Source organism: Ranitomeya imitator, chromosome 1 (genome assembly GCF_032444005.1).
Source record: "Ranitomeya imitator isolate aRanImi1 chromosome 1, aRanImi1.pri, whole genome shotgun sequence".
Lineage (NCBI taxonomy): Eukaryota > Metazoa > Chordata > Amphibia > Anura > Dendrobatidae > Ranitomeya > Ranitomeya imitator.
Genome location: NC_091282.1, coordinates 943414364 through 943425454, shown reverse-complemented (window position 1 = coordinate 943425454; position 11091 = coordinate 943414364). Strand labels below are relative to the sequence as shown.

At 44.8% G+C, this 11091-nt stretch overlaps 1 protein-coding gene across 2 annotated transcripts in view; it reads left to right on the top strand.

The window, feature by feature from the left end:
* The first annotated feature begins 212 nt into the window (after nucleotides 1-212).
* Nucleotides 213-11091, top strand: part of PPP3CA (protein phosphatase 3 catalytic subunit alpha) — a 413429-nt gene continuing 402550 nt past the window's right edge. For both annotated transcript variants that reach the window (XM_069743640.1, XM_069743639.1), the window contains exon 1: nucleotides 213-811. In XM_069743640.1, coding sequence (XP_069599741.1) covers nucleotides 754-811 — 58 coding nt within the window. In that variant the 5' untranslated portion in view covers nucleotides 213-753. The remainder of the gene's footprint in view (nucleotides 812-11091) is intronic.

Below are 11091 nucleotides of genomic sequence, written 5' to 3'. Positions count from 1 at the left end.
ACACTGCTCTTGTCCGCACACGGAGGCGCTACCTCAGCCACTGCCACGCGTGTCCACGACCTACTCAGCTCTCACCAAGGCAATCTTTAATTGCCAGCGCCACCATATATACTGACAGGAAGTTGAGGTGGCCAATCAGACGAGACCCCACACCGACCAATCAGGCGTCTCCACACATCGTCCAATCTCTGCAGCGCTCGGTGAGCGTCTCCGGCATCGACCGTGCGCTGCACAGGAATCACTAGCGGGGCTTCTCCCTGCCAAGCCGCTCTCCGCGCTGAGGGTTCCTCCTCCCACTCCGCCTCCACTTCCTCGTCTGCAGCCAAAGTGACAGCACGGAGAGCCATAGTAACACCAGTGAGCTGCAGGGAAGGGAAATACCTGGAAGGCTTCCTACCCTGAGTGACGGCCCGCACAGCCAATAGCAGCGGCCGGGCGGGAGCGCGGCGGTAACCCGAGCTGGGCTGAGGCTGCTGCTGCGGCGCTAGTGCCTTGCTGTGTGTGAGAGTGAGTGTCAGGGAATACAGTGGAGCAGTGTCTCTGGCCGGAGACAGGCTGTTGCATTTCAGTGCTCACTGCAGCAATCTGTGTGGATTGTTATGTGTGGGGGGGAGGGCCGCCGCCGCCGCCGCCGCTGCTGACAGACACATTTGCTTCTTCATGCTGGTGAATCCTATCTGACAACCGCAGAAGGAAAAGACTCCGGGATCTACAGACACTGAGCCACTGACAACCTCCACACTGCAGCTGGCCATGACTGAGCACAGGAGCATCGACCCCAAGATCTCCACTCTGGACCGGGCGGTGAAAGGTAAGCGGCATATGTCAGCTGCTGCACCACCTCTTCTCCAGCCTGCATCGCCTGCCACTGGGTGGGGTGGTGTAGGGATGGGAGGGTCCTCCATTCTTCCTCTGCAGGAATGGGTGCTAATTCTGCGCTGCCTCCATCTCTGCCATGCTGCAGGACTGGTGTGTGGGTGGATGCTGGATTCTGCTGCTGTGCCCCCCATGTGTGGCCTTGCCATCTGTACCTGTGGGTATCTAGGTGTAATCTGCAGCTGGGGGTGATCCCTGCCTGCAGGCAGTATGTCCTCACATTGGGGTCTCCCCCAGGGACAGCTTCCCCTATGTACTCTGACCTCATTCTCTTCAGGGCTCTCATTAACCCCTTCTCTCCGGGGTGGCGGCGGCCTGCAGCGCAATCTCAGATATCGAGGTTACAGCTCCCATCATTGACACCGCAGCCTTCTATATTATTCTACAGAGTTGGGAAATCCAGCCCAGTAATACTGGGATGGTGAAATTCCAGAGTCTAGTACTAGGAGGGCTGCAAGTAGGAGCAGTGCCACATTCCAGGCACAGGTTAGGAAATTAACCCTTTTCTGTAGGGGAGAACGTCCCACATTTGGCGATTTTTTTTTTAGTATAGAGGACTGCAGGTAATAAACATGGATTAAAGGGCAAAGTTTCCGTATTTATAAACCATCACAATGGATCTGAGCAAGTGCGACCTGATGCTGCGGTGTGTGAGTGCGCCCCATACTGCGGTATAAGGTTTGCCGCTGACATGGACCAACCAAGGATTAGCCGTGGTCTTTAGTTTTTAACACCTTCCTTACCTAATGAGGATGTCTAGCCAGTAAAGGAGCAGAGCTTGGAAGCAATACGTTTTACCATTAAGATTACGCCTGTGCGGTAATATAGATTCCTTAACATATACAAGAATCAGCACTTTGGATGCCTAATCTCTTTGAAGATCCTTGTCGATCGGGTGACGGTGGTGGATCTATAACCCGTTCACAATAATTGATTTATGGATTTACTTTAGGTTGAAAGCTGCTGATGCATCCATACATAACCATGGATTTATGTTTAGAGCTCCTACATAGTGAAGAACTGGAGCATGAGGTGCCTATATATTAGTGCAGATTAGCAAGCAGCACAAAAGGTTAGTCGCCAGGAAAGAATATTGACTACCTGGCCACCGGTGTTTGCTTTCTATATGGTATCTCTAACTTTAGGACCACTGCTCAGAGTCTACGGGGCATCCTATACCGCTGGCTGAGTCTGCGTTCTCTGACCGCCTAGCTGTGCATTGTAACCACATCATAGGCATTTCTTGGCTTCTGTTGCGAAGGATGAGAGATTATGTAAGGACCTGGCTGATATTTGGATGAAGGAGGAAGGATGTACATAGGTGATACAGGCTTATCATAAATGGAGGGAGAGAATGGGGTCAGTTGCTATGTCACACAGCAGAGGAGAATTCCGATTTTCCCTAACTGATGCCTGCCTTGTTCTGTCTATGTTGGTCAGCAGTCTAGGAAGCTATCTGCATGGGTTTTTTTGTTCCTTCTATTGATTCCAGCTCACAGTTAGTAGCTTTGTGGTAGGTAATGGTGTGCCCATCAGCCAGTGGATAAAAATATATATATTCTGTGCTTCGTTAGGGCTTAAAGGGGTTGTCATTAAAAAAGAAAATGGAGCCAAGTCTGGTAATGATGAGAAATCAGCAGTACTCGCCACTCCAGCTCTCCAATGGTGGTGACGGTGGTGTCCCTGGTTGCTAAGGATACACTGCCTAACAGCAATAGTCTATCCAGAAGGTAAGAAAAATGTACTGTGCAGCTCACAGTAGGATTCCCAACTGGACAGAAATGTAGCATTCAGTTTCACAAGCCTAACTACTTACACCTCTGATCTCGCAGCCGTCAACATTCAGGCCTCCTGCTCACCGGTCAGATTTGTATCAGTTTTTAAGCTAAAATGATTAACATATGTCAATTACAACAACTAATGGAAATATATTATCGTTTTATGGTTCCTTTAAGGGATTGCACAATTTAGAAAACCTTATTAACTTGTTCTTGAGCCTCATCCTTTATCCACGATAATGGTTACAATGAGCACCTTCTGCTCTGGAGGACCTCGGTTGTCCTGCATTACACAGAACATTAATCTGAACGCTGTCTCCTTATTGACTAAGAACACCATATACAGGCATGGTCAAAAGTATTGACACCCCTGCAATTCTGTCAGATAATACTCATTTTCTTCCTGAAAATGATTGCAAACACAAATTATTTGGTATTATTATCTTCATTTAATTTGTCTTAAATGAAAAAACACAAAAGAGAATGAAGCAAAAAGCAAAACATTGATCATTTCACACAAAACTCAAAAAATGGTCCAGACAAAAGTATTGGCACCCTCAGCCTAATACTTGGTTGCACAACCTTTAGCCAAAATAACTGCGACCAACCGCTTCCGGTAACCATCAATGAGTTTCTTACAATGCTCTGCTGGAATTTTAGACCATTCTTCTTTGGCAAACTGCTCCAGGTCCCTGATATTTGAAGGGTGCCTTCTCCAAACTGCCATTTTTAGATCTCTCCACAGGTGTTCTATGGGATTCAGGTCTGGATTCATTGCTGGCCTCCTTAGAAGTCTCCAGTGCTTTCTCTCAAACCATTTTCTAGTGCTTTTTGAAGTGTGTTTTGGGTCATTGTCCTGCTGGAAGACCCATGACCTCTGAGGGGGACCCCGCTTTCTCACACTGGGCCCTACATTATTCTGCAAAATTTGCTGGTAGTCTTCAGACTTCATAATGCCATGCACACGGTCAAGCAGTCCAGTGCCAGAGGCAGCAAAGCCACCCCAAAACATCAGGGAACCTCCGCCATGTTTGACTGTAGGGACCGTGTTCGTTTCTTTGAATGCCTCTTTTTTCTCCTGTAAACTCTATGTTGATGCCTTTGCCCAAAAAGCTCTAATTTTGTCTCATCTGACCAGAGAACGTTCTTCCAAAATGTTTTAGGCTTTTTTAGGTAAATTTTGGCAAACTACAGCCTCTCTTTTTATGTCTGGGGGTAAGAAGTGGGGTCTTCCTGGGTCTCCTACCATACAGTCCCTTTTCATTCAGACGCTGACAGATAGTACGGGTTGACACTGTTGTACCCTCGGACTGCAGGGCAGCTTGAACTTGTTTGGATGTTAGTCGAGGTTCTTTATCCAACATCCACACAATCTTGCGTTGAAATCTCTTGTCAATTTTTCTTTTCCGTCCACATCTAGGGAGGTTAGCCGCAGTGTCATGGGCTTTAAACTTCTTGATGACACTGCGCACGGTAGACACAGGAACATTCAGGTCTTTGGAGATGGACTTGTAGCCTTGAGATTGCTCGTGCTTCCTCACAATTTGGTTTCTCAAGTCATCAGACCGTTCTTTGGTCTTCTTTCTTTTCTCCACGCTCAATGTGGTACACACAAGGACACAGGACAGAGGTTGAGTCAACTTTAATCCATGTCAACTGGCTGCAAGTGTGATTTAGTTATTGCCAACACCTGTTAGGTGCCACAGGTAAGTTACAGGTGCTGTTAATTACACAAATTACAGAAGCATCACATGATTTTTCGAACAGTGCTAATACTTTTGTCCACCCCCTTTTTTATGTTTGGTGTGGAATTATATCCAATTTGGCTTTAGGACAATTCTTTTTGTGTTTTTTCATTTAAGACATTAAATGAAGATAATAATACCAAATAGTTTGTGTTTGCAATCATTTTCAGGAAGAAAATGAGTATTATCTGACAGAATTGCAGGGGTGTCAATACTTTTGGCCAGGACTGTACGAATAAGGCTTATTCAAAGCGGAAAACCCCTTTAAGAAGCCATTATTTATCAACTGCTTTAGTTTAAAGGGCTTGTCGAAGTATTGGACAACCATTTTAAAGCAGGGCTGTGGAGTCAGTAAGCCAAACCTCAATTTCCCTGACTCTCGGCTCCAACTCCACAGCCCTGTGGAATAGTAGTGAGCATATACATAAAGTGCAGAACAGATTCATCTCAACTAAAAGCCTAGATCCTTAGATCAGGAACAGAACAGACATTTATAGGACATTTCATAACTTTCTCAAATTACAATAAAAACATTTACATCACATACTGCGTTGAACTAGTGTATCAATTTATTATATATTTTAGGAGTCGGAATTGGTCCATTTGATACCGACTCTGACAACGACTCCACCACCAAAGTGCTCACCGATTCTGACTCCACATCCCTGCTTTAAAGTCCACTGAGTGGAATAATTGAAGCTTCACTCACCTCCCACACCAATGCTGTTCCCGTGCTGTCAGCGCCAGGCTTGCATAACATTAACCCCAGTGCTCACATAGCATAATAATTTCATATGTGTGCCCCGTCGAGAGACCCAGTGTCAACGCAATAGACGAGTATAAGCTTCTTTTATTTTACTTGGGGCACTGGGACATTTAAGAATAGGCTGCCAAGGTAGCGGACAACCGTTTTAGAGAATATCGCATCAAGCAGTGACCTTTAAAGGGAATCTTATCAGCAGGATTTCACCCCCCATATTATTTGCATAAGGATGTAGCTCTATCAAAGACAAGACCAGCAATACCTTTACATGGCTAGTCTGTTGCTACATTACTGAGAAATTAGCTTATGACTTTATATGCAAATGAGGGTGAAGTGCTATAGTGGATCCATAGCCTTTGACTCTTCAGCTCTTTTCCCTGCTAATGGCCTCTTATGCTTGACTTACTGCTGTTTTTGCCTTAAAGGGGTGTTCCTATCTCCAAAATCCTATCCAAATATGTAGTAGGCATAATAATAATATTAGCAAATACTTCTAATTAGAAATTTAGTGTAGTTCTTCAGATTAAAATCCTGCTGATAAATACCTTTTTAAGGTCAGCGTTTAATGCGATATTCTCTAAAGGGGTTGTCCAATACTTGCACTCCTTCTTAAATGTTCCAGTCCACCCCAAGTAAAATAAGAAAAGCCTATACTCTACTACCATGTTGGCACTGGGTCTCTCGGTGCTCTCGTGACATTGTCCATGTAAAGGTATTGCTGGACTGGTCTTTGAAAGAGGTCCATGCGCACGTAATAATTTGACAGTGATATTCTGCTGACAGATTCACTTTAAAGCAGATCACTAGGTAAGGCTAGTTTCAAATTTGCGGTTGAGTCCGCAGCGTCTTGTCCGCAACTGCAAACGCATGCAAAAATGCATGCCAACGCATTCTAATGCAGCATTTTTTATCATCAGCTTACGCATGACGGCAAAAACGCTATGTTTACATGCGTTTGTGCTTTTTATGCTCATGCGTTTGATATTTCCAGGAGAGCGTGTCTAAATCAGTTCCTCTTCAAGGAAATGGAGCGCACTCAGGCAACTAGGTGGTGCAGGCTGTACTTGGGAAAATCCAAAGTAGTCCAATAATCAAAAAAACTCCTGGCGTGGCGCTGGGGTATCCTTCTTCTTTAAGGTGTGACACAGATTGCCTTGCGCAGGCGTGTACTACGGAGGACATAGAATGAACTTCAATCCAATATTGCGGTCAGCATGCAGCCAGCGGGTAAGGAAAGGGTGAATCAAACACCCGAAAACTCCGCCCATATGACCGAAAACCGGTCCCGCCAAATTCAGGTGACAAATTCCCTTTAAAGGAACCAAATCTCATTTCGTCCACTATCAATAACACATATACTTATGTTTCAACACATGTGAATAAATATATCACCCTTTGCAAGATATAACCCGAGAGAGTGCGGCTGTTTTCTTGTTTATTAACCCCTTAATCCCATATGACGTACTATCCCGTCCAGGTGACCTGGGACTTAATTCCCATGGACGGGATAGTACGTCATATGCGATCGGCCGCGCTCACGGGGGGAGCGCGGCCGATCGCGGCCGGGTGTCAGCTGCCTATCGCAGCTGACATCCGGCACTATGTGCCAGGAGCGGTCACGGACCGCTCCCGGCACATTAACCCCCGGCACACCGCGATCAAAGATGATCGCGGTGTGCCGGCGGTGCAGGGAAGCATCGCGCAGGGAGGGGGCTCCCTGCGGGCTTCCCTGAGACGATCGGTACACGGTGATGTGCTCACCGTGTACCGAGCGTCTTCTCCCTGCAGTCCCCGGATCCAAAATGGCCGCCGGGCTGCATCCGAGTCCTGCAGGGAGCACTTCCGGGTCAGGATCAGGCTGCAGCTGCAGCTCTAATCCTGCCCGGCTGTATGTTAGATCACCGATCTAACAGAGTGCTGTGCACACTGTCAGATCGGTGATCTGTGATGTCCCCCCCTGGGACAAAGTGAAAAAGTAAAAAAAAAAATTTCCACACTTGTAAAAAAAAAAATAAAAAAAAAATTCCTAAATAAAGCAGAAAAAAAAAAATATTATTCCCATAAATACATTTCTTTACATAAAAAAAAACAAAAAAACAATAAAAGTACACATATTTAGTATCGCCGCGTCCGTAACGACCCGACCTATAAAACTGGCCCACTAGTTAACCCCTTCAGTGAACACCGTAAGAAAAAAAAAAAAAAAACGAGCCAAAAAACAACGCTTTATTATCATAACGCTGAACAAAGAGTGGAATAACACGCGATCAAAAAGACGGATATAAATAACCATGTTACCTCTGAAAACGTCATCTTGTCCCGCAAAAAACGAGCCGCCATATAGCATCATAACCAAAAAAATAAAAAAGTTATAGTCCTCTGAATAAAGCGATGCCAAAATAATTATTTTTTCTATAAAATAGCTTTTATCGTATAAAAGCGCCAAAACATAAAAAAAATGATATAAATGAGGTGTCGCTGTAATCGTACTGACCCGAAGAATAAAACTGCTTCATCAATTTTACCAAACGCGGAACGGTATAAACGCCTCCCCCAAAAGAAATTCATGAATAGCTGGTTTTTGGTCATTCTGCCTCACAAAAAAATCGGAATAAAAAGCGATCAAAAACTGTCACGTGTCCGAAAATGTAACCGATAAAAACGTCAACTCGTCCCGCAAAAAACAAGACCTCACATGACTCTGTGGACCAAAATATGGAAAAATTATAGGTCTCAAAATGTGGAGACGCAAAAACTTTTTTGCTATAAAAAGCGTCTTTTAGTGTGTGACGGCTGCCAATCATAAAAATCCGCTAAAAAACTCGCTATAAAAGTAAATCAAACCCCCCTTCATCACCCCCTTAGTTAGGCTAGGTTCACATTGCGTTAATGGGTTAACGCTAACGGACAGCGTTGCACGGCGAAAATGTCACAATTAACGCCGTGCAACGGGTCCGTTAGCACAACCATTGACAGCAATGTGATTTTCAGGTGTAGCGCATCGCTAGAGCGTGCCATTTTCGGCTCGCGCTAGCAAGGTGCCATTCTTTTGTGGCGCGCCTCAGACGCTGCTTGCAGCGTCCGCGGCGCGCCCGAGGTCCGATCCCCGATCTTCCAGAGCGGGGACGTTAACGCGACCACTAAACACGACACCTAAAAAGACATTGTGTTAGCGCAATCCGCTAGTGCTAAACGGATTTCCCTAACGCAATGTGAACCTAGCCTTAGGGAAAAATAATAAAATTAAAAAAAATGTATTTATTTCCATTTTCCGGTTAGGGTTAGGGTTAGGGCTAGGGTTGGGGCTAGGGTTAGGGTTTGGATTACATTTACGGTTGGGATTAGGGTTGGGATTAGAATTAGGGGTGTGTCTGGGTTAGGTGTGTGGTTAGGGTTACAGTTGGGATTAGGGTTAGTGGTGCGTTTGGATTAGGGTTTCATTTATAATTGGGGGGTTTCCACTGTTTAGACACATCAGGGGCTCTCCAAACGCGACATGGCGTCCGATCTCAATTCCAGCCAATTCTGCATTGAAAAAGTAAAACAGTGCTCCTTCACTTCCGAGCTCTCCCGTGCGCCCAAACAGGGGTTTACCCCAACATATGGGGTATCAGCGTACTCGAGACAAATTGGACAACAACTTTTTGGGTCCAAGTTCTCTTGTTATCCTTGGGAAAATAAAAATTTGGGGGGCTAAAAATCATTTTTGTGGGAAAAAAAAGGATTTTTATTTTCACGGCTCTGCGTTGTAAACTGTAGTGAAACACTTGGGGGTTCAAAGTTTTCACAACACATCTAGATAAGTTCCATGGGAGGTCTAGTTTCCAATATGGGGTCACTTGTGGGTGGTTTCTACTGTTTGGGTACATCAGGGGCTCTGCAAATGCAACGTGACGCCTGCAGACCAATCCATCTAAGTCTGCATTCCAAATGGCGCTCCTTCCCTTCCGAGCTCTGCCATGAGCCCAAACAGTGGTTCCCCCCCACATATGGGGTATCAGCGTACTCAGGACAAATTGAACAACAACTTTTGGGGTCCAATTTATTCTGTTACCCTTGTAAAAATACAAAGCTGGGGGCTAAAAAATCATTTTTGTGAAAAAAAAAAGAATTTTTATTTTCACGGGTCTGCGTTATAAACTGTAGTGAAACACTTAGGGGTTCAAAGTTCTCACAACACATCTAGATAAGTTCCATGGGAGGTCTAGTTTCTAATATGGGGTCACTTGTGGGGGGTTTGTACTGTTTGGGTACATCAGGGGCTCTGCAAATGCAACGTGACTCCTGCAGACCAATCCATCTAAGTCTGCATTCCAAATGGCGCTCCTTCCCTTCCGAGCTCTGCCATGCGCCCAAACAGTGGTTCCCCCCCACATATGGGGTATCAGCGTACTCAGGACAAATTGGACAACAACTTTTGGGGTCCAATTTATTATGTTACCCTTGTGAAAATACAAAACTGGGGGCTAAAAAATTTTTGCGAAAAAAAAATAAATTTATTTTAACAGCTCTGCGTTATAAACTGTAGTGAAACACTTGGGGGTTCAAAGCTCTCAAAACACATCTAGATAAGTTCCTTAGAGGGTCTAGTTTCCAAAATGGTGTCACTTGTGGGGGTTTTTAATGTTTAGGCACATCAGGGGCTCTCCAAACCAACATGGCGTCCCATCTTAATTCCAGTCAATTTTGCATTGAAAAGTCAAATGGCGCTCCTTCCCTTCCGAGCTCTGCTATGCACCCAAAAAGTGGTTTACCCCCACATATGGGGTATCGTCGCACTCAGGACAAATTGCACAACAATTTTTGTGGTCTAATTTCTTCTCTTACCCTTGGGAAAATAAAAAATTGGGGGCGAAAAGATCATTTTTGTGAAAAAATAAGATTTTTTATTTTTACGGCTCTGCATTATAAACTTCTGTGAAGCACTTGTTGGGTCAAAGTGCTCACCACACATCTAGATAAGTTCCTTAAGGGGTCTACTTTTCAAAATGGTGTCACTTGTGAGGGGTTCCAATGTTTAGGCACATCAGGGGCTCTCCAAACGCAACATGGCGTCCCATCTCAATTCCAGTCAATTTTGCATTGAAAAGTCAAATGGCGCTCCTTTCCTTCCGAGCTCTGCCATGCGCCCAAACAGTGGTTTACCCCCACATATGGGGTATCGTCGCACTCAGGACAAATTGCACAACAACTTTTGTGGTCTAATTTCTTCTCTTACCCTTGGGAAAATAAAAAATTGGTGGCGAAAAGATTATTTTTGTGAAAAAATATGATTTTTTATTTTTACGGCTCTGCATTATAAACTTCTGTGAAGCACTTGTTGGGTCAAAGTGCTCACCACACCTCTAGATAAGTTCCTTAAGGGGTCTACTTTCCAAAATGGTGTCACTTGTGGGGATTTCAATGTTTAGGCACATCAGGGGCTCTCCAAACGCAACATGGCATCCCATCTCAATTCCAGTCAATTTTGCATTGAAAAGTAAAATGGCGCTCCTTCCCTTCCGAGCTCTGCCATACGCCCAAACAATGGTTTACACCCATATACGGGGTATCAGCGTACTCAGGACAAATTGGCCAACAATTTTTGAGGTTCAATTTCTTCTCTTACTCTTGGGAAAATAAAAAATTGGGGGCGAAAAGATCATTTTTGTGAAAAAATATGATTTTTTATTTTTACGGCTCTGCATTATAAACTTCTGTGAAGCAATTGGTGGGTCAAAGTGGTCACCACACATCTAGATAAGTTCCTTAGGGTGTCTACTTTCCAAAATGGTGTCACTTGTGGGGGGTTTCAATGTTTAGGCACATCAGTGGCTCTCCAAACGCAACATGGTGTCCCATCTCAATTCCTGTCAATTTTGCATTTAAAAGTCAAATGGCGCTCCTTCCCTTCCGAGCTCTGCCATGCGCCCAAACAGTGGTTTACCCC